General features: G+C 35.7%; 1 protein-coding gene across 1 annotated transcript in view; it reads right to left on the bottom strand.

The window, feature by feature from the left end:
• Positions 1-427: 427 nt before the first annotated feature.
• The window catches only part of mtTFB1 (mitochondrial transcription factor B1), a 59285-nt gene continuing 35552 nt past the window's right edge, over positions 428-24160 (bottom strand). The window contains exons 5-6 of the mRNA XM_081746214.1: positions 7098-7373; positions 428-538 (exon numbers count right to left, since the gene is read on the bottom strand). Of these exons, the coding sequence (XP_081602340.1) occupies positions 469-538; positions 7098-7373 (346 nt within the window). The 3' untranslated portion in view covers positions 428-468. The remainder of the gene's footprint in view (positions 539-7097; positions 7374-24160) is intronic.

Raw genomic sequence — 24160 nt, 5'->3', positions numbered from 1 at the left:
CTTGATTAATAATAAATCTCATAAAATGTCTATTGCCCCAATCACTTTTTTGTTCCTGAAGGCATTAACGCTCAACTTAGAAAACTCAATAAATGTAAAATTACTAAATATACAATTAAATGTAATTCATAAATGTTGCGAGACTGTGAGAAGTCTCGCGAGACTTCTCGTGCGAGACTTAACCGAGTCTCGTCTAGCGTCTCGTCTCGCATGGTTTAGTCTCGTCTCGCGTCTCACATACAATTTTCACTCTCGTCTCGTGTCTCGTATCGCAAATGCGAGAAGAGACGAGACTTCTCGCGTCTCGCGGCATCCCTATAGGAAAGTGCATGTGCACATGTATAAAATAGAAGGAAAAACGTAATAAAATGTGCTCAAAATCAAGAAAAGGCAGAGTTTACTTTTGAAAATTTTATTGAGCTTCGTGCCAACCATGGTGGCGCTTCGCAGCTAGTCTGTCGACCTCACTCATATGTACGGAGACATCGTCGTATACTCTCGCCCCGAGCGCTGATTTTCCATGCCACGGCACTGTTCACTATAAAAAAGAAATGGATTATACTATTATAGAAATAGGTATGTTAAAAATCCCACACAAGCTTATTATAAAACACAAATTATAAAAGGGTCACTGGCAAGAGGATGTGATAAAAGGGAATCGTGATAGGAATTAGATTGAGAACCACTGGCCTAGAGTAATTTTAACCAAATTTCTTATAGTCTGAAAAAGAGTGCTGTCGGGTTACCTTGATGAATGGGAGGGGGATACATATAAAAGATTGCTAGAAAATGATCGGTATTAGTGTCGAATTCATAGTTTTCGGGGTCGCTTAGATAAATAGTGTGACTTTCGATTTCGCTTAACTCCGATTAAGCTCTCATTAGTAGGGATGGGCACGAGCGACTTTTCTTTGAAACTCGACTCGACTCGAAACAGACATCTTTGAGGTCTATTCTAGGACTCGGCGCGAAAAATATCCTCTAACTCGACTCGGATCAGAGTCGAGTCAAACCAAGACGAGCCAAATCCTGTGTGTAGTCCTACCTAGACAATACATAGACAATATAATGATTCTATTATCAATTATACTACTATTACTACAAATAATAATAATAATAATAATAATAATAATTATTATTATTATTATTATTATTATTATTATTATTATTATTATTAGAACACCGTGTATAAACATGAACGATAGATGGTTAGTAAAGGAATACTAAAAGCTAGTTGACTGCCGACGTCGGTAGTCATGACGTCTACAAGGCAAAGACATCGTTCATTACCCTAAGCTGTAAGCGTCGGTGGACTACAGATGGTCAACTATTGACCTCTCGCCAAAAATTGGTGGCTCCGCAGCGACAATCCGCGGTGGCCCCAGTTCCATTTTGAAAACTTTACTACCAGCGGCAGAGACGCGATGAAACGACAACGAACCACAAAATTACTCTCCCAAAATATGTTAAAATGCCTATATGTGTGATTTGTTTATATTTAGGTGAGTCAAAAAAACACAAAACAAATACCCCGGGGTGGACGCGAACTATCAATATTACGATTACTAGGCACGTGTTCTTCTGATTTCCCTACGGAAACGATCATAAAAAGCTTGCTTGTTGATGGATAAATCATTGACGTCTTAATTTAGCCAATCAGACAAACCCCTACATCTCGAGTTCTAGGACGTGATACCGTGAACCGTTTCAGATTTATTGCTTTCTGGTGGGGTACTATCTATGTGCAAAATTTGAGCATAATAGCCGACATGCATCTTCGGTGCCTCGTATCTTTAGAAGAATTTTAACCAGAGATGGTGTGGGTCAATGAAAATTTGATTCACGACCCACCATGATCCAGTATCACCCACCACCCAAATGACCCATTGGCCCACTCTGACCCATCATCCATCGTGATCTACTCTGACCCACCACCAACTATGAACCACTCTGAACCATTGCGACCAACTCCGACCCATCGACATCAACTCTGACCCATGATCCACGTCCTCTTCTCCGTTGACTAAAGAGGCTACACTTGTAATAAAACAAGACTGTGAAATTATCACTTACCGGAGTTTGAATTTCTACCGTCAATGGCTCAAGCACCTCTCTGTTACTATGCTGGTGGATCTGACCTTTACGATATATAATGGCAAAGTGTTTCTCAACTTCCGAATTAAAATGAATTTAAATTTATCATATATAATTATTTCTTTGTTGCCTTACAGACACATTTCAGTAGAAAATAGGATGAAATTTGAAAGTCTCAAATCAAGGAAAAGTAGACCAACGTAAAAAAAGAAAGAAAAATTAATTTTCTATATCATTAAGCACCTGGAGTGACACTCTTTATCTAATTCACCTCGAAAATTATGGATTCGACACTAATGTCGGTCTTATATATATATATATATATATATATATATATATATATATATATATATATATATATATATATATATATATATATATATATATATATATATATATATATATATATATAATTTTGATGTCAGCCCCTTTCATTTCTCCTAGGAGAGCAAACGGATACTGCCACCGTTAGGACTAAATTTGGTCTTAAATGACATTAAAATTTCTACCAATTAATTTAGCGACCAGTGTTGCATTTAAAAGCTCGGCGCCTCTACGCACTTTTGCTCTTGGCGCCCCAATAACTACATATTTCTCCGCCCCTTCATCCCTAACTTAAAAATAAAACTTAATTCGAATATTCTTAATTAGTGAATTTATTACATTTAAATACCACTCACTACATGCTACAGCTAGAACTACGTAACAAAAAATAACAAATGTGAAACGTGTTCTGAATTATTTTTAGATTTCTTACGCTATTATTGTACATATTAGAACAGTAAAAGAGGATTGTTCATAAAATAGTATATTTGCTCTTGATTTTTAACTTTTTCATACGGAAAAAATTAAAATATTATTCAAGTTTTAAACTTTGCACTCTGCAAATATATTGCCCTCTAGGCAATGGGACTAATGTGAAATGTGGACTAATGTGGACTAATGGGAAATGCGGCACTGTTAGCGGCGCTGAAAATTTACGATTCGATTCTAATATCGGTTGATTTCGATATTTTTATGTCGCTACGTAACCACCCTTGGTGCTAATGGGAACTTAATTGGACTTGAATTGAAAGTAGAACTATTCACCTAAGCGACCACGAAGCTATGGATTCGATACTAATATCGACCAGTTTCTAGCATTTTTTATATGTATCCCGACAGTACTCTTTTCCAGACTGTAAGAAATATAGTTATAATTGCGCTAGATATATCAGAATTATGTTGAAACACACACATACATCCACTTTTATATTCTTTATAAATAGAGAGTGAGCGAGCGAGCGAGAGAGAGCGACTAAAGGCATCACCACTTCCATATTGCAAAAGCATATATCAGGAATTGAATTGAAAATCTATGTAAAGACTTTCTGCTGTGGCGTGCTTCATAAGGACAATTCCAGTCTGCTCACGTGACCTTTGGGGTTCATGAATTTCTTGCGAGCGTTGCGACTTTGGATTCTCTGTTTAAACCTTCGGTTTATGCATCGAATAAGTTTTCAAGAACATAAATGACATGCTGTATTATGAATGTTGGAAATTACCCTCTATATGACAAATAGCTGCAAATAAACACACTACATGATTTATTTATTGCTAGTGAACGAGCTTCTTAACTTGTATTTAACATTCTCATATATATAATAGAGACCTACTGTGGACACCTACCTATTTCAGATGTTATATTTTAAACATAATAATTACTACATTCTGCAATGATTATGTTATATATATATACAACTGATGTATTTAATGTCATTATTTTATATAATTTTTCATGCATTGCGGAAAATATAAATTTAAAAGAGCATTGACCCAGAAGGGATTCGAACTCACAACCTTATAATTTGAAATCCAACAGCTTACCAGTGAGCTAACACAAGGACTTCTGCTAACGTAGTTTTAGCGATGTATAACGGTTCTCAAGAAAATTATGACATTCATACCCACTAGAAATGCTGTTTTTGTTCTACTTTGACTATTATTCTAGTACTTAGGCGATAATTATGTTCTATGCCTTAACTTTGAGCATTCTTTTACATATGGAAAGATTCGTTTACATATCTAAATGTTCCATTACGTATGGAGAGCTAAATGACAAACAAGCATGTGGTGACATTAATACAAAGTTTCGAAATATTGTGTCATTAAGTATTTCAATCAATGTTGCTTTTTTCAACACTTGATAACAAGTCTTATTATATTTAAAAGAAGAAAAACACATCTGCAAACTTTCTCCCGATTACAAAGGCTGGCTTGGAGGTTCGAACCTGGTTTACTATTTCCCGAAGATACCCGAAGTTGGACTTTGAAAATTTTTGTCTCAAAACACCAATAAAGAATGCGCTCAACCTTTTTGAGACAAGGTGTACAGGCGCCTGTAAAAATATGCCTGTCTATGCATGTTTCACAGGCGCCTGTAAACCACATGCATTTTCTGTCTGGTTAATACTGATACTAAAAATTATTAACCAATATCTATCTTTTCTGTATTTTCTAAAATTTTTGAATATGTTACACTATCACTATTAAATAGTTATCCGATTTCCCACAAAATTATCACACTTCCTTCAACATAGTTTTCAAGGATCCAAATCCACAGATACTGCAATGTTCGGCTTTGTGGTAAAAGCCGAACAAATTCACAAAACAGTAAGTATTGAATATATATATATATATATATATATATATATATATATATATCGTTAATAACGTTAATAAGAATAAAGGCAAGTATCTCTTCTATTTGTACGAAATAGTAGCAAGAGAACATCATGGAGATAAACGAAGTTTCAGGCAACAAGTGAGTAATAACGTGCAAATTATGAAAAGGTTTTGCATATCAAAGTTAGTAACGTTACCTAGGAGTAAGTAATTCAATATTATCACCGGTAGGTATGAATAATCATAATTTACCATTGTATAAATCAGACAAGTGTAACAGGATGTGGCCCAATCACAGAGGACTTACTGGCATCGAGGACCGTACTAGACAATATATAACATTTTCACAAGAATTTAATAGCCATACTCGATGGAGACACTCGGTCATCGTACACTAATATCACAGGAACAGTTACAATAATAATCAAAATATTTATTTACTAAAGAAAAGCAGAAAACATTTACTTACTTATGACGAGATTGGAAGTACAAAGCTGAGTAGAGGTGAAAGGAAATGTTAGCTTCTGTGTTGTTTCCTCATCGTTATCAAGCTGGGAGAGAGAAATCTCAAATTGCGCGGTCGAGAATTGAAAATTTTTCAATTCAGTTTAAGAGACTACGTGAGAAATACATTTTAAATAACGGGCCAGGTAGGGGCAGGATGAAAGGGTTCAGTGGGCCGAGGGCCGCTTGTTGCACATGATTGGGAAGATACAAAAAACTTACACAGCATAAAACTTATGTTATTCACTGTAACTTAAAGAAAATTTATTTGTAGATTAATAACATGTCTCTCTTGGTACAGGTTTGAAGTTTTCGGATTCTGATCATGTATACCCGAGAAGTGGACATTAAAAGTGATGACACGTCTAGAAAATTGGTCAAGGGTAGAAGTGAGGTCATTGGTGCGGTTCCTGTGGGCCAAAAACACTACACCTGCTGACATTCCTACGCATATTGTAGAAGTATATGGGGAGGGCTAAATTTCAAAGCAACATGCAGGGAAGTGATGTAATGCTTTTAAAGAAAGATAGACCAATATTGTCAATGACAACTCTGGACACAGCGGTAGATCCAATACTTCAATCACTGACGTTACGCTTGGGACTAGAGCATCTACAGCCCTGACCTAGCTCCAGTAACTTTCACTTTTTCCCTGTTCTAAAGAAAACAAATTGCTGGCCGCCATTATCTGGCATGTGATTATTTCAAAACTGCAGCCTCACGATGGTTACGAAAACTTGACGCGGATTTCTATGCAAATGGTATAGAAAACTTTATCTGATGTTGTGGTAAGCAGTTGAACAACGAGGACTATTGTTGAGTGCCCTCTATCATCAGGTGTGGTGATCTACCAACTATGTTTCACACAAAAGCCATATAAGGCTTTGTAACTTTTTTTTTAATCATCCCTCGATAATTGTAATGACGTTAGAAACTTAAACAGCTGAAGCAGAGTGAAATTCTACTAAAATTCCAAAATGAAATTTCGTGACCTTTTCTTTCCCAAACCATAAAATTTAGTAACATTCTTAAAACGTATTTGGGTGCGAATTGGGCCGAATTTTCATGCATACGATAGAAGCCTGCTTTCTTTGCGATTTGGTAGTGCCTAAAGCCGACCATAAAGCATTTTTGGTGGTGAATTTTGACGTTTTATAGTATAAAATTTTCCAATATATACTTATATTTGTATAGATTAAAAAAAAAAAAAAAAAAATAGTGACCCAAAAGCTAAATTTTGTGACTTTTTCTTGACTTTCATAACCGTTTTCTGATTTCGTGACTTTTATATGACTTTCATGACGACCGATAGACAGCCTGTGATGTATTTAGCATAAGTTAATGAACTGGAGACCGTGCTATCGTGAGTCTCTTCGTCGATAGCAGCGAGAGTTAGAGTAGCGAAAGTCTCATTGAGATTAGTGATTGAGACCTCCATTGAGAGTGAACTTGAACCCTGCCCTCAAGAATGAAAATATGTAGAAGGATTGAGTAGCATATTGGACAAACTTTGATACGTGACCCAATCGCACTTTTTCAGTTACGATCTAGATTCCTCTAAAATACAATATAGCTTAATCTATACTAAAAACGAATTATGAAGAAATCCAGTTATTCCGTGAGTTTCTTAAATAAATTTCATACACGTAAGTGTATTTACATTTATTTGACTAAATATACACAAGCAGAAAACAGCTCATAACAATCTATGTATATTAAAATTTCTACAACGTAACTTTTCAGCACGTATAAGCTTAAATCAATATTGTGTAGATTTGAAATACAAATCTACAGTCTTTTCTAAGTAGCTTTCCAACTCTTTGTCTTATACTCACAAGTTTCTTTCATGAATCTTGCTATCGTTTAAAGCACTGTTTTCTTCTTCATCATTATCATCAAGTTCTTCGTCTTCAAAGAGATCACCCGACAATCGACTCCTGAATTCGTACCGATAGAGTGAAGGATTCTTTTGGCAAAGCAAATTATACGCATGGCACAGGCGTCCAAATTCTTCCACACTTAGCTGATAGGGTCGAATTGTTGGTTCTAATTCTGCAATTTTATACATCTCTGTAGCCAATTCATCTCTTACTGGTTTGGGAAATAAGTTTCTGTAATAGAATTTATAAAAAATAAATAAATAAATAAATAAATAAATAAATAAATAAGTATCAATACATTACAGTATTTAGTTTAAACACACACACACGTATGGCATTTTTTCTTAGTTTAACTTATAATTTATCAGCATAAACAATCTTATTACAAGGTATGTGTGTCGCTTTTGTGAGGAAATGAAACAACAAATACATACATCCAGTATACATATATACGAGGGGCAGTTAAAATTTTCCCGGAATTTTGTTTTAACTTTTTATTACCACAATAAAAGTACACATTTGATTGAATCACTTTCACAGTAGGCACCTCTGGAACATGCTCCACCGTTTCTGTCATTGCTGGAAACACAAGTGACAGTTTTCTTTTGGTATCTTCCTTAGTTCAGTCGTCGCGATGGCTTTGATCTCTTTGACAGTGGAGAAAATGGTACCTTTGAGGCCATTTTTAGCTTTGAGAAGAGCCAAAAGTTCCATAGTGCTAAAACTGTCTTTAAGGCTATCAAATTCTCTGAAACAGGTTTCCCGATTTGCACATGAACTTAATGTTTGCACGGTTGCTCGATCCGCCTACCGATCACTACACACTCCTCCGTTCAGCTGCACTACTCCTACACTATCTCTTATAACCTGTTCACATTTGTCAAATTCATAGTTATGCAACATAAGGATCTAGGAGGATCTTAGCTAGAAGATCGAAACGTCACTTGTAAATGTGTTCTTATATTAAATAAGCGCAGTCTTGTTCAGCAGTGTGTTTATTTTTCTGATTTCATTTGCAAGACGTATGACTCTGATTGTGTGTCAGTTTGAAATGGGCCCGAAGCTGAAAAGGGCTGTTGAGAAGTGAAAGAACAGAAGAAGGGGATGAAGCAGCAAGTTTTTTTTTTTTTTTTTTTTCTCTTCAGAAGTGTATGGAGAAGAAAATAATACCCAGGAGTTTGAGAATCCAAAGGATTAATATAAAAGGACAGTCAGTGAGGTTAATGACGCTTATAGGGAGAACAGAGATGGAGAACGTGATGAGCCTGACTGCTGGTTATTAGGAGGATCTTGGCTAGAAGATTGAAACGTCACTTGTAAATGTGTTTTTATATTAAATAAGTGCAGTCTTGTTCAGCAGTGTGTTTATTTTTCTGAATATCCTCGTAAGAAAGGTTTAAAGGGGCAGAAGTTCCAAGCCGACACGGCTGCTACTTTAGGTAATAGTGCCCCGTCACATGCCACAGAGAAGAATTGAGTAGCCGAATTTAAAAGGAGGAGAACCTCCATTGAAGATAACATTTGATCGAAGGCCCATGTAAGCGTAACTTAGGAGAACATTGACAAAGTGAATGAAATCCTCATGAATGATCGGCGAATGACTATCAGGCAGATTGGTGAGACATTGGACTTATCTACTGCAAGCGTTGACCGAATTATCACCCAACATATGGAAATGAGCAAGTTTCCGCGAGATGGTGCCAAACTTTTGACACTTGATCAAAAACCCACTAGACGCAGCATTTCAAGGGACAATCTTCAGCTTTTCCGGATAAATCTAGGTGCCTTTAGTACTTGATTTATAACAGCAGATGAGACCTAAGGCCACCATCACCAATCGGAGTCCAAACGAAGTTTCAAGCAGTGAAAACATCCCTCACCCCCCTTCCGAAGGCACAGTCAGTGCTCTCAGCTGGAAAAGGGACGATAACAGTTTTCTAGGATTCGGAAGGGGTAGTGATGGTGGAGTATCTTTCAAAGGGGCGAACAGTAAGTGGGGAGTACTATGCAGGTCTTCTACGACAGCTGCGTGATAATATTCGGCAGAAGCGTCGTGGGAAACTGACAGCAGATGTGCTTCTCCATCGAGACAATGCCCCTAGCCACAAGTCAGTTATCCTAATGACAGCAATTCACGATTGCGGCTACAGTCTCCCACCCACCTTATTCGCCTAATTTGGCACCTGACTTTCACCTCTTTACAAAGCTCAAAAAGAAGTTAGAAGGTACTCATTTTCAAACCGATGATGACGTCATGCATGCCGTAGACGAAATTTTACACACCTTCGATAAATCATTCTTTACCAGCGGCATTAACGCACTTCAACATCGAAGGGCAAATGTGTTGACTTGTCAGGGGACTGTTGAAAAGTAAAACCATCCATAAACTCTCTACTGCTCCCTTCATGGGTAGGCTTGAAAATTTCCAAAACCTCCTACACGGGTCATGCAATTGGTAATAGGTAACGATGGGGCAGTTTCAAGTTAATGTGCACCTCACGCATAGACTTTTAGAGGGCGCTTCAAAACGAACTACTGTTGTCACTCGCTGTACTTAAATATTAGCTACAATATACTATAGAAATCTAATTTTCTGTCCAGTGTGTTACTTTACTGTGGTAGTATTTTCACAAATTAATGCAAGTATGGGTGGCCACGGTGAGTTTTAGGGCGCAGGTTGCACTCATAATATTTGGAGGAACAATTTTTCACTGAAAACGGTTCAATCAAACGAGAATGGTAAATTTGAGGGAGAAAAATACATTTGGTGGCCACAATGGGAAATCTGAGGGAAGAAAGATAGATTTGGGGAATTGTGATCAAGTCCTGGTTGCAAGGGTTCAAAGCTGGAATGAGATTTCTTGTTAAACTGGTTGTTTATGTACAAAAAAATTATCAGAGAATTTCTTGTGAAAAAATTGACGATTTCACAATTTTTCAATATACATTAAAAACCGTGTTTTTTTTACAGCTTGACCTTGCAACAAACAAAACAAAACAATTAGGATAAAAAAAATGTTTGTAGTAGTTCAGCGGACACATACAACGTGTTAATGTTAAATGTCAGTATTCTAATGTTTACATACTCAACAACTTATTATATCGCTAACTATTTAAGTTTTCCAGGATAGTTTAAAATGCAGTATAAGTTTATGAAGAAAAGAAGCACGGCATAAAAAGATCCTCATATTTGTATCTACAGTACTCTCACATTGTTAATATACAGAAGAATTATTAAATTATCAATTCTTTCATAAAGAAATCGACGTAAAAGAAAAAAAAAAAATTCTACATGAACAACTAGCTTAACAAGAAATTCCATTCCAATTTTGAATTCTTGCACCAAAAGTGTAAAATGTGTTTATAAAGTGATTCGATCTTTATGAGTGACTTAACTTGGTGAACCAAGACACCATAAGTTGTCGAAATCAATCAACGAAGTTTGTTTTCAATCATATTCCTAAGACTTAAAAAAAAAAAAAAGTTCTTAATTCGACTCGTTTACACACATATATACGTATATACAAATCGATCTAATCATTATACAATTATACGTGAACATACACACGGTATTAACAGTATCAACCGTTGAAGAGTTTCATGGTAAGCATAAACTTTCAAACAAAAAGTAGATCAACGAAATTGGTGCATCTTTGTCGAAGTTATGCGTGAACATACCCACTATATTATATATATATACACAGCGTGATTCAAAATGATGTGAACGATTACAACTCCTTATAACTTTTTTATTAATCATCCAAATAGCTTCAACACTTACAATAAATGCTAAAACTCCAAGTTTTTGTGATAAAAAAAATGAAAATAGTACATCACAAATGTTGTATGTGGCCTCCTTTGTTACCCTGCATACATCTATTCGGTATTCCAATTCCGCCCAGACCCGTTTCAACATGTTTGCATCAACAGTTTGCACTGCAGCAGTGATGCGCTCTTTCAGTTCATTCACATCTTGGGGTAGAAGAGGTTTGTAGACAATGTCTTTTAGATGTCCCCACAGAAAAAAATCGCAGGGGGTTAAGTCCGGTGATCTTGGTGGCGAACATAGAAGCTGATGATCATTTTTACCTGACCGCCCAATCCAGCGGTGTGGCAGTCTGTTGAGGAAATTTCTGACATTGTGATGAAAGTGACATGGAGCTCCATCCAATTGATAGATGAAGTTTGCACTGTTATGTTCGAGCTGTGGCATAAGCCACGTAGTAAGCATTTGTAGAAATGTTTGTCCAGTCATAGTTCCTTCGTCAAAGAAGTACGGACCATAAACTTTTGAAGATGAAATTGCACAAAACACATTCGTCTTCGGTGAATCACGCACAATTTCACAGATTTGGTGAGGCTTCTCAGTTCCCCAAATGCGAACATTTTGTTTATTCACTCTTCCTGTCACATGGAATGTAGCCTCATCACTGAAACAAAGTCTGCCCAAAAAATCATCATCAACACTGCACAACTCTTGAAACGACTCACAAAAAGTCTTGCGACACGTGTGATCATTAGGTGTTAAGTGTTGTAACAAATGCACTCGATACGGATAAATCTTTAAATATTTACGCACTACACGCCAAACAGTTGCTTGAGGCATTTGAAGCTCTTTGCTAACTCTCCTTGTTGACTTTTGTGGGCTGCGTTGAAAACTGGTTCGAACCCTTTCGACATCTGCCTCAGAAGTGGACGGCCTACCGGGCGATTTTTCTTTACAAATGCATCCCGTTGTTAAATTTGTCATACCACTTATGAAAGAAAACAAAAATAATAATAATAAAGTGCAATGGAGAGAGAAGTCGCTAAAATTAATTCTCTTTAACGAGGACGATTACGAAACATCACCTACTGATTGAAATCCGGATTATTTTCTAATAAAGTAAATTCCAATAAACTTTCTTGTTAATGTTGATTATTCCATATCGGACTCCCGAAGAAAACTCATCTAAACAACTTATTGACCGTGCCAATAGCGACTACTCTCAATCATGACTCCGTTTTCTTTCATTTAGAAATAGAAAAGAAAGAAAAGAAAGTAGAAGGGTAAAAGAAGGAGGTAGGAAAAGAAGAGAGAAAAGAAGTAGGGTATTTTAATAAGAAACAGATTACTGGATAATTCCGGAAATATAGTAAAAGGTCGGGAAAGTCGTTGGAAGATGAATCATTCTAAATGTTATTAACGACTTATCAATTTTGGAATGCTTCGGAATAGACACATGTTCCCTCATACCACCCAGACCTAGCTCCAGGCACCACGATCGTGGGGTTGCCCAGACCTAGACCTGGAAATGAGAAAAGTGAAATCATTCTTTGTACTGTTATTCTAACCGGTGATTGATAACCATCCAGCATCTGAACTCTGTTCTCTAGGATCGACCACACATATGAATTAGCCAAGAGGAAAAAAAAAATCAAACTTATAAACTCAATATAAATTTATGTATCATATCAATAAGAATTTCAACTTCCTGGAAGAAAGATGTCGTATTTAGGCTCATCCTGCTATTTCCGTTTCACTCTTAGAGCCGATTTAAACCATTAGTAGCGGTCCTTCATGACCTAGGTTATTTACCTTAACACATATATTAAAACATGACACATATATTATAGATGTTAATACAACAAATGATATCACTAAAATTACTTATATTAAATCTATCATGCATTCACACGCTCACTCACTCAGGACAGTGTATATATGGTTAAAGGAAACCAACTAACTACAAAGATACAAATAATTTATTACATCCATAGTGAAAAGAAAAGACAAACAAATAATTATGAAGAAAATATTAAAAGCACAAGTTCTTGGTTATATATCAATAGAATACGAAGTGTTATATTTTAGTAAATTATTATATATTCAATCATATTAACAAATGAAAAAAAAAATATATAATTACATGTATCATATCTTAGGCATGCTAAAGCGAAATTATAATTTGCGACATACGCAAAAAGACACTTATTTCACTTAAAAAAAAAGTTGGACAAAGAGGAAAGAAAAGTGAAAAAAAAACTTTTAGCTGTATTAGAACTTATATGAGTCTCTACCTCACATTGATCAATAAAATATTAATAATTTTGAGCGTTCAAATCACAAATCACGCACTAGTCGTAGTGTCCAAAACATTTCGCTCCATTTAACTTAGTTGTCGTTTATATATATATATATATATCTATATATGTATATATATATATATACTATTGGTTTACAAAAAACCATTCATCGACTATATTTAGTTTGTAACTCTTCGCAGTTTATATCTGCACTCGCACACTGCGATGTTTATACCCATTTAGAAATTTTGAAAATCACTTTCGCCAGAGGATGTTTCTCCTCTTAGACAGTCCATTCACGAATTTATTAACTGAGTACTTTCAAGTTACCTATTTGTTCAACACTGGGACACGTCATGAGACCTTTCCTTTAGATCACTTTTGGATATATGTATACATGGTTCGGATTTAAAAAAAAAAAACAATCTTCCACAGGTGTACAGAATATAAGGGTTCAAATTGAGGATAAAAAAAAAAAAACTGGTCAAGTCACAGGATACATATGCAGGTGAGAAGGATTCAAGGTACACTTTCCCCAATGGTTTTAGATTGGTAGTTCAGGGATAATATTCATTATTATGTGGATTACGTTTAGACCTGCCGTTACTTTTCAATACATGCCATTACATAATTATAGAAGTTGTCATTTACATTTATTCAAAATAAAAGGAAAATTACTTAAGTGCACGGCGGTATTCTTAACAAAATCTACATTCTTACATTCGTCGAAGAACTCACTGGTAACTATAGCAACCAATACACGTTTAGGGGGACAGACACGAGCGCTCTTACATATATTCATAATACATTTAATATCATACTTTTACTTTAAAATCATATTCACATACTACTTACATATACATTTCGACGTATTCATTTCTCTCTCTATATATATATATATTTATTATAAATGCGCACACATTTAAATTAATCACCCCAACAATAATTTTTGAAAAGGTTGCAAGTATAAGAAAACAAATGACTTCCGACATTACATATGAAAAAGAAAATTGATTTTTACTTGACACCGCGCATCTATAAATTTTTCACTCTTATATAATCAATTCGTGTTTAAATCATGAAGGGAAAAAAAAACTTTGGAAGGCAGGCACGTAACACAGGGCATTTCTAAAGATATAACTAGATAACCTAAAATACAATTTCTGGGCCCAGGTCAACTACAAGGTAAACAAAAACCAAAACGGAAGGAAAGTGACCAATGGATTAAAAAATAACTTAAGAGGACGACGGTGACAGAACGTAATCGAAATGTCGTCAACTACGAAGTCTTTGTTCATTTCGGCGATAGGTCAAAATGTGATGGAGGACCCAATCACTATCTACTCTATCCATGAATTGTGTCTTGCAATGTCTCAGCCGGTAATTTCAGATCAGAGTTGTACGTTAAATAAATTGTAAGCGACAAGTTCAAAATTGGGGAGGGGGGGGGAGGTTGAAAATTAAAAAAAAAAATCTCGAAGTAAGAAGGAAGAACGAGACAAGAGAGAGAAAGCGGCGCCAACGAAAGGAGAAAGATTAAAGTACTACTCACTACACAGAAGAGTGATCGAATTTAAATATATAACAACTCATAGCCAAAAATATTCTCATATGCCGGAAAAGGGTGGTTTACTTAAATACGTAAACTAAGAGGGAGTCCCTGCTGCCAAGGATGCAAGTTCTGTGTCCATCAGATCCCAATCCCACAAGAATTTGCTTGTAAGATTGAAATCCGATCCCCGTATCCGGCCCAGACCAGCAGGATAAAAGGAGAGGGGGAAAGGGACCAGGTAACTGCGTCCCTAATTTTGAAATCTCTAAGTAAGACAAAAAAAAATATTCGACCCGTCAGAAGAACTAAGAAGGTTCTAGGACAGTAATGAAACTAGAGTAAAAGTATTAGCTAAGATATCCCTAACTAATGATTTGCCGAAAATAAAAAAAAATAAATAAACTGAATTTTGGATCGGTGATTTTAATTACCAAAACATCACCGATAGCTACCCTGCGCAGACACGCCACAGTCTGGGATGTCGCTAATTTCCCTCGTCTAATTAAACTAAGAAAAGAAATGAAAATACTTAAAGGGACTAGGGGTCGACATCCGGGTACGCGAATAATAAATTTCAATATTTAATTGTTTTGATTCTGTAACCCTGTCAGAGCTGTCGCCTCCATGAACATTGTAAGCTAGCCCGAGTGGGTAAAGTGAAGGAAAAAAAAAAATCTCACGGAGAAGGATATTCTATTTTAAAACTGACCAGAAAATATAATTCACTACAGCCCTGTTGTATAACTACTATTGTCCTTTCATAATTTATTATTCAATATGTCTAGTCAGCGGTTATATGATGCTACCTATTCTATCAGATGGTATTACTATGGTTGATTAATATTATAACACATAAAACTACAAAGTATTACCATAGTCCGACTATATATCGCCCTCCTGTCCGCGTGATATTATGGCGCAGGGGTCAGAACCTGAGATGTTTGTAGCTACACGTATCTATTCAATATCTATATATCAACATGCGGCGAAGTATTCACTGGGCTACTATATATTTAACTATATGGGTGTCCTATATTCTATATTCATTTACTACAATATTCATATACTTTATATTCATATTCACATTAATATTCATTTGCCACGACGCTATATTCTACAAACACCCTGTTTCCTCTATCTACGCCCAGCCTATTTACACATTTCATCATAACACTTTAAAATCTATAATGACTACAAACATTTCCCATTCCGATCACCGCACGACAATCTCACTCGAACTCAAGACTTTCACCACACACACACAAAACTATGTAATACCTGGTAGCTTTATTAAGAACGAAAAAAAAAAAATCCTACGTATGTTCACTGAAAATAGAATTATCCGCGATAATATTTAATGTTTACTAAATTTCTGCAGCAACAATGAAATTCTGCAGCCACGAAGAAAACACGAACATTTAATATAATTTCAAAGCGAAGAACTAGCATCATATCGCCCAACTTCTGTTAAAAATTTACGTATTGTTTATTTATTTAAATATTTCGATTTCTAGACTAGGCAGAATGTTGAAATTTTCAGAATATATTAATTTTGGGTCACTTGACCTAACTGTACATTCATATGGGCTGTGAATTATACCTTCTAGGTTTTATTTCGGAAAGAAAGGTCAATTTCATGAAAACTAAATCACTAAGTACCTCGACAGAAGAATGACGGTTAGTACTGACTTTCGACACTAGAGGCTAGCGACGATGTAATCAACCCTTGAACAACTGAATGTGACCTTGTACACGGAATTATTATACTATATTACGTTCACTTTTGAATATTGTGTGAGTTCACTTAATGACGGAATAAAAAATTTATCACATAGTAAATACTACACTGTCCCTATTCCATAATTTCACACACTCTTACATCACTTAACTACAATTGCTAATGATACTACATTACAAACACATACATGCCACGTCCATACTACACACTACATTAATACATGTTATACTAATAAATATACACAGAAAACCTTCATATTTTACTATGTTAAATCGGCTCTACGAAAGGTAACGAAAGGAAAGAAATGAACAGGGCCAACTGGCCCTTATATTCACTGAATCACATTCTTAACTGTTTAGTCAATGCCCCCGAGGGGACATATCGAAGTATTAGCTAACAATAGGACCCCTGCCCTGAAGGGGCAGAAACCCGGAAACAAACTACATGTTCAACTCATCCCGCTGGAAGCCGTACTCCCAATTTGGGAGTCTGATAGGAGCCCTGAGAGTTAACTTAAGCCATCATTATAATGTTACCAAGATTGCAAAATGCAAAATACCGCCATGTGAGTTAGTAAAAAAAAAATCACTATCTATATTAATAAATTACTACACGGACAGGTCTTGACTGTAAATGATATTGGGAGGGGTGAAAAGGATAATCACTGAATTGAATTTCCTGAGTCAAAGCAAATGAAGATTTTATCACACCAAATTAACCGCACTTAAATGTCAAACCTGTCCACACTAAATATTTACATCTGACATGGCGTCCTGTGGTTCTGGCTATATTTCACTAAGATTTTATCCTGTTTTAACTGTTAAAAATTTTCCAAATTTGAGCTCCTGTGCTTCCTGGTCGGTCTTTATTCAATTATTATATTAGTGTTACCTTCTTAATGCAGCTTTTCTAGTTAATTTTCGACTTCCTGAGCTAGAAGATCCGAATCTGCTGTCGTCAACGAAATTCTTGCAAGGAATGGAAATAATTGCGCCCTAATATCATAGCGTGGGTTTATCAGCCAATCAAAACTAAGCATTTTGGCGGTGGGGCTTTGAAACGAATAAAATTTGGTAAAATCTGGATTAAACTAGATTTTAGAGGGACCTAGGTATCTAAAAGAGAGGTGAAGGGTGGTCCTGAAAATTCTGTCGAATTTTAGATTGGTTATTTGATCTGGAAAGTTCCGTCCAATAGTGGATCTATATTTTCAGATAGCACTGACACCGTAAGAATTGTAATAATCCATTTACACATCCATATACAAGACTTATAACTAATTTAAAATATAAATAAAGATATTGATTCCCAAAACTATAATCCGTAATGAATTTTTTACAGTTTTTCGTGTTAATTTGAAATAGAATAACGAACAATATTACGAATTATATGAACAGCCAGAAATTTTTTGTTAAACGTCAGATACAGTCGGTGCAAAAAATTTCGGGCACCCTCCTATTAAAAACATAATCTCATTAGACTGTAATGGCACATTACAGTTCCCCGGCGTCGTTAAAAAAAATTTTGTTTGATTAACAAAATTTTGTTGAATAGAATTAACATGTATTAATACTAATAAACTAACTACCCACTCATACTCTCATGCACTCAAATGAGACAGTGTAACATTCACTTTGGGTATTGAGATAGAAGTTCCCGTTTTTTGTCCTCAGTACAGTTGAAAAGCTTAAGATTCTGGAAATTGTGAGTTCCGATACTTTCACCTTTTAGGTAACAGGAAAACACAAGGTAACCAGTTCGCAATGTTCCCATCGAAAGTGGGAAAATGTTCGATGTCCCTCAGCGAAACCTTGGAAACCATACTAACGTAAGCAGGGGAATAGTTACTGGGAATTAACATATTATCCTGCACAATCGGAGTCGTCACCGGATTTACCACCGACGACGTAGTAGCGGTGTTATAATTACCCATGTAAGTGAAAGGGATTTTGTTGGTCGTATTGAATATGTTGGGCTCCATCCCCGGACCAATCGCACCCGTGAACAACGACTCAGAATGGTACCCATCTCCTCTTCCCGGCAACACGCTATGTGATTGTATACCTCCATGTAAGGAGGGAGCACTCACGCTAGTGACCGTAGTCGTCACAACACTCGACTGATTCGGCACACTATTGGAATTGAACCACGACTTTGGTTCTGACTGGTGCATGGGGTAGTGCGTCGCAATATCCCGTGCATCAACTGACATTAAATTTTCTTTTCCTGCGCTACAGGTAGTTGTTATAGCAGGTAATATTTCTGAGGAATCGCTACCGGGGAAAGGATAGGTTACCTCTGATTTTTCGCGACTAGGTTTCGTTATTTCTTTTTGAATCTTTACTATTTCGTTCTGAATTTTCGAAATTTTTTGGTCAGTTACTTCCAGTTTGGTTTCCAATGATAAATCTGACAAAGTTGACCTTAAATTATCAATTTCGGCCTGCTGAGTTTCTAGTTTATGGTTAATCTTATGCAATTTGGTATCTACTTGTTTAAATTCGGAATTTACATGATCGAATTTACCCTCAGTCTCCTGCTGAAGTTGCTTTAGAGATTGCTGAGCCTCGCATCTGACCAAGTCAATTTCAGTAGACATTTGCTCTCTCAACGTAGTTATTGAGGAAGCAAAGTCCGAACATATGTTGTCGATTTTCTGGGTTAGTACCTCGAATCGAGATTCGGTTTCTCGGTTCGAGGTGTCTATTTTCTCATTTATTTCGCGTCTCATCTCCCGGCTATTTTCATTCATTTCGCGTCTCATTTCCAGGCTATTTTTATCTATTTTTTCATTTATTTCACGTCTCATCTCCAGGCTATTTTTATCTATTTTTTCATTTATTTCACGTCTCATCTGTTGATTATCCCGATCTATTTTCTGTAGCATTTGTTGCAATGAAAGGAAGAGAGCGTCATTATTAGATGACACAGTCTTCCTTTGCTTTTCTTTGGGTTTATCACCAATTGGATCCCCATCTTTTTCATCATCATCATCGAGGTCAGATATCTCCACTGGAGATATTTGGCCTCGGTTCTTCGGGGTACTATACCCTCGCTCACCGTCCGAATCGGGATGTTCCTTTTCTCTCTCAGAGGATAAACTCATGGGTTCACGCGACTGGTGGAGCTTCCCCTCACATTCTTTGCAGTATTTAACTATTTCACCAGCCCGAACCTTTTCTGCATTTTCAGCAGTATCCTCTAAATTAATACAACTGAAATGTATCCATTTCAGCCCACACTCGTGACACCTCACTAACCTACGAGAGACGCGAGCTCTTTTCTCACTACTTTCTAAAGTACATTGTGTACATGAGACTTCCGCGTTCTCGTGTGATACTACTTCCCTATTAGTTGCCATAGTTTCCATATAAAAAGACACAATATAAACACATGCAAGTATATCCTTATAAACTAACAATACTTATTAATCAGATACTATTCATAAATTAAGGGACTCCTATCTAATTCCCTCCTTGGGTCAACTTCCAGCATTTTCAAATTTTAGAAGTCACTTTAGCAAATTCCTTCATTTCCCCCTTTCTACAGAGAGAGACAAAGATAGCAGAACAGCCAATGACTATAATTATTTAATCTCACTGTAACTTTTTAATTATGCACCTTTTGTGGCCAAGTCAATATGTGCTCGATCCTAAACAGTGTTTAATAAATAATTTCAGATTCGTTACCAGGGAAAACAATTGTTTCCATGGTAACTGTCCGATGTCAACGGTCGCCAATATTGAAAGAAAACAAAAATAATAATAATAATAATAATAATAATAATAAAGTGCAATGGAGAGAGAAGTCGCTAAAATTAATTCTCTTTAACGAGGACGATTACGAAACATCACCTACTGATTGAAATCCGGATTATTTTCTAATAAAGTAAATTCCAATAAACTTTCTTGTTAATGTTGATTATTCCATATCGGACTCCCGAAGAAAACTCATCTAAACAACTTATTGACCGTGCCAATAGCGACTACTCTCAATCATGACTCCGTTTTCTTTCATTTAGAAATAGAAAAGAAAGAAAAGAAAGTAGAAGGGTAAAAGAAGGAGGTAGGAAAAGAAGAGAGAAAAGAAGTAGGGTATTTTAATAAGAAACAGATTACTGGATAATTCCGGAAATATAGTAAAAGGTCGGGAAAGTCGTTGGAAGATGAATCATTCTAAATGTTATTAACGACTTATCAATTTTGGAATGCTTCGGAATAGACACATGTTCCCTCATACCACCCAGACCTAGCTCCAGGCACCACGATCGTGGGGTTGCCCAGACCTAGACCTGGAAATGAGAAAAGTGAAATCATTCTTTGTACTGTTATTCTAACCGGTGATTGATAACCATCCAGCATCTGAACTCTGTTCTCTAGGATCGACCACACATATGAATTAGCCAAGAGGAAAAAAAAAAAAAATCAAACTTATAAACTCAATATAAATTTATGTATCATATCAATAAGAATTTCAACTTCCTGGAAGAAAGATGTCGTATTTAGGCTCATCCTGCTATTTCCGTTTCACTCTTAGAGCCGATTTAAACCATTAGTAGCGGTCCTTCATGACCTAGGTTATTTACCTTAACACATATATTAAAACATGACACATATATTATAGATGTTAATACAACAAATGATATCACTAAAATTACTTATATTAAATCTATCATGCATTCACACGCTCACTCACTCAGGACAGTGTATATATGGTTAAAGGAAACCAACTAACTACAAAGATACAAATAATTTATTACATCCATAGTGAAAAGAAAAGACAAACAAATAATTATGAAGAAAATATTAAAAGCACAAGTTCTTGGTTATATATCAATAGAATACGAAGTGTTATATTTTAGTAAATTATTATATATTCAATCATATTAACAAATGAAAAAAAAAAATATAATTACATGTATCATATCTTAGGCATGCTAAAGCGAAATTATAATTTGCGACATACGCAAAAAGACACTTATTTCACTTAAAAAAAAAGTTGGACAAAGAGGAAAGAAAAGTGAAAAAAAAAACTTTTAGCTGTATTAGAACTTATATGAGTCTCTACCTCACATTGATCAATAAAATATTAATAATTTTGAGCGTTCAAATCACAAATCACGCACTAGTCGTAGTGTCCAAAACATTTCGCTCCATTTAACTTAGTTGTCGTTTATATATATATATATATATCTATATATGTATATATATATATATACTATTGGTTTACAAAAAACCATTCATCGACTATATTTAGTTTGTAACTCTTCGCAGTTTATATCTGCACTCGCACACTGCGATGTTTATACCCATTTAGAAATTTTGAAAATCACTTTCGCCAGAGGATGTTTCTCCTCTTAGACAGTCCATTCACGAATTTATTAACTGAGTACTTTCAAGTTACCTATTTGTTCAACACTGGGACACGTCATGAGACCTTTCCTTTAGATCACTTTTGGATATATGTATACATGGTTCGGATTAAAAAAAAAAAAACAATCTTCCACAGGTGTACAGAGTATAAGGGTTCAAATTGAGGATAAAAAAAAAAACTGGTCAAGTCACAGGATACATATGCAGGTGAGAAGGATTCAAGGTACACTTTCCCCAATGGTTTTAGATTGGTAGTTCAGGGATAATATTCATTATTATGTGGATTACGTTTAGACCTGCCGTTACTTTTCAATACATGCCATTACATAATTATAGAAGTTGTCATTTACATTTATTCAAAATAAAAGGAAAATTACTTAAGTGCACGGCGGTATTCTTAACAAAATCTACATTCTTACATTCGTCGAAGAACTCACTGGTAACTATAGCAACCAATACACGTTTAGGGGGACAGACACGAGCGCTCTTACATATATTCATAATACATTTAATATCATACTTTTACTTTAAAATCATATTCACATACTACTTACATATACATTTCGACGTATTCATTTCTCTCTCTCTATATATATATATTTATTATAAATGCGCACACATTTAAATTAATCACCCCAACAATAATTTTTGAAAAGGTTGCAAGTATAAGAAAACAAATGACTTCCGACATTACATATGAAAAAGAAAATTGATTTTTACTTGACACCGCGCATCTATAAATTTTTCACTCTTATATAATCAATTCGTGTTTAAATCATGAAGGGAAAAAAAAAAACTTTGGAAGGCAGGCACGTAACACAGGGCATTTCTAAAGATATAACTAGATAACCTAAAATACAATTTCTGGGCCCAGGTCAACTACAAGGTAAACAAAAACCAAAACGGAAGGAAAGTGACCAATGGATTAAAAAATAACTTAAGAGGACGACGGTGACAGAACGTAATCGAAATGTCGTCAACTACGAAGTCTTTGTTCATTTCGGCGATAGGTCAAAATGTGATGGAGGACCCAATCACTATCTACTCTATCCATGAATTGTGTCTTGCAATGTCTCAGCCGGTAATTTCAGATCAGAGTTGTACGTTAAATAAATTGTAAGCGACAAGTTCAAAATTGGGGAGGGGGGGGAAGGTTGAAAATTAAAAAAAAAATCTCGAAGTAAGAAGGAAGAACGAGACAAGAGAGAGAAAGCGGCGCCAACGAAAGGAGAAAGATTAAAGTACTACTCACTACACAGAAGAGTGATCGAATTTAAATATATAACAACTCATAGCCAAAAATATTCTCATATGCCGGAAAAGGGTGGTTTACTTAAATACGTAAACTAAGAGGGAGTCCCTGCTGCCAAGGATGCAAGTTCTGTGTCCATCAGATCCCAATCCCACAAGAATTTGCTTGTAAGATTGAAATCCGATCCCCGTATCCGGCCCAGACCAGCAGGATAAAAGGAGAGGGGGAAAGGGACCAGGTAACTGCGTCCCTAATTTTGAAATCTCTAAGTAAGACAAAAAAAAATATTCGACCCGTCAGAAGAACTAAGAAGGTTCTAGGACAGTAATGAAACTAGAGTAAAAGTATTAGCTAAGATATCCCTAACTAATGATTTGCCGAAAATAAAAAAAAATAAATAAACTGAATTTTGGATCGGTGATTTTAATTACCAAAACATCACCGATAGCTACCCTGCGCAGACACGCCACAGTCTGGGATGTCGCTAATTTCCCTCGTCTAATTAAACTAAGAAAAGAAATGAAAATACTTAAAGGGACTAGGGGTCGACATCCGGGTACGCGAATAATAAATTTCAATATTTAATTGTTTTGATTCTGTAACCCTGTCAGAGCTGTCGCCTCCATGAACATTGTAAGCTAGCCCGAGTGGGTAAAGTGAAGGAAAAAAAAAATCTCACGGAGAAGGATATTCTATTTTAAAACTGACCAGAAAATATAATTCACTACAGCCCTGTTGTATAACTACTATTGTCCTTTCATAATTTATTATTCAATATGTCTAGTCAGCGGTTATATGATGCTACCTATTCTATCAGATGGTATTACTATGGTTGATTAATATTATAACACATAAAACTACAAAGTATTACCATAGTCCGACTATATATCGCCCTCCTGTCCGCGTGATATTATGGCGCAGGGGTCAGAACCTGAGATGTTTGTAGCTACACGTATCTATTCAATATCTATATATCAACATGCGGCGAAGTATTCACTGGGCTACTATATATTTAACTATATGGGTGTCCTATATTCT

This window comes from Thermobia domestica, chromosome 18, assembly GCF_964235325.1.
Source record: "Thermobia domestica chromosome 18, izTheDome1.hap1.1, whole genome shotgun sequence".
Taxonomy (NCBI): Eukaryota; Metazoa; Arthropoda; class Insecta; order Zygentoma; family Lepismatidae; genus Thermobia; species Thermobia domestica.
This window is presented reverse-complemented; position numbering and strand designations above follow the sequence as displayed.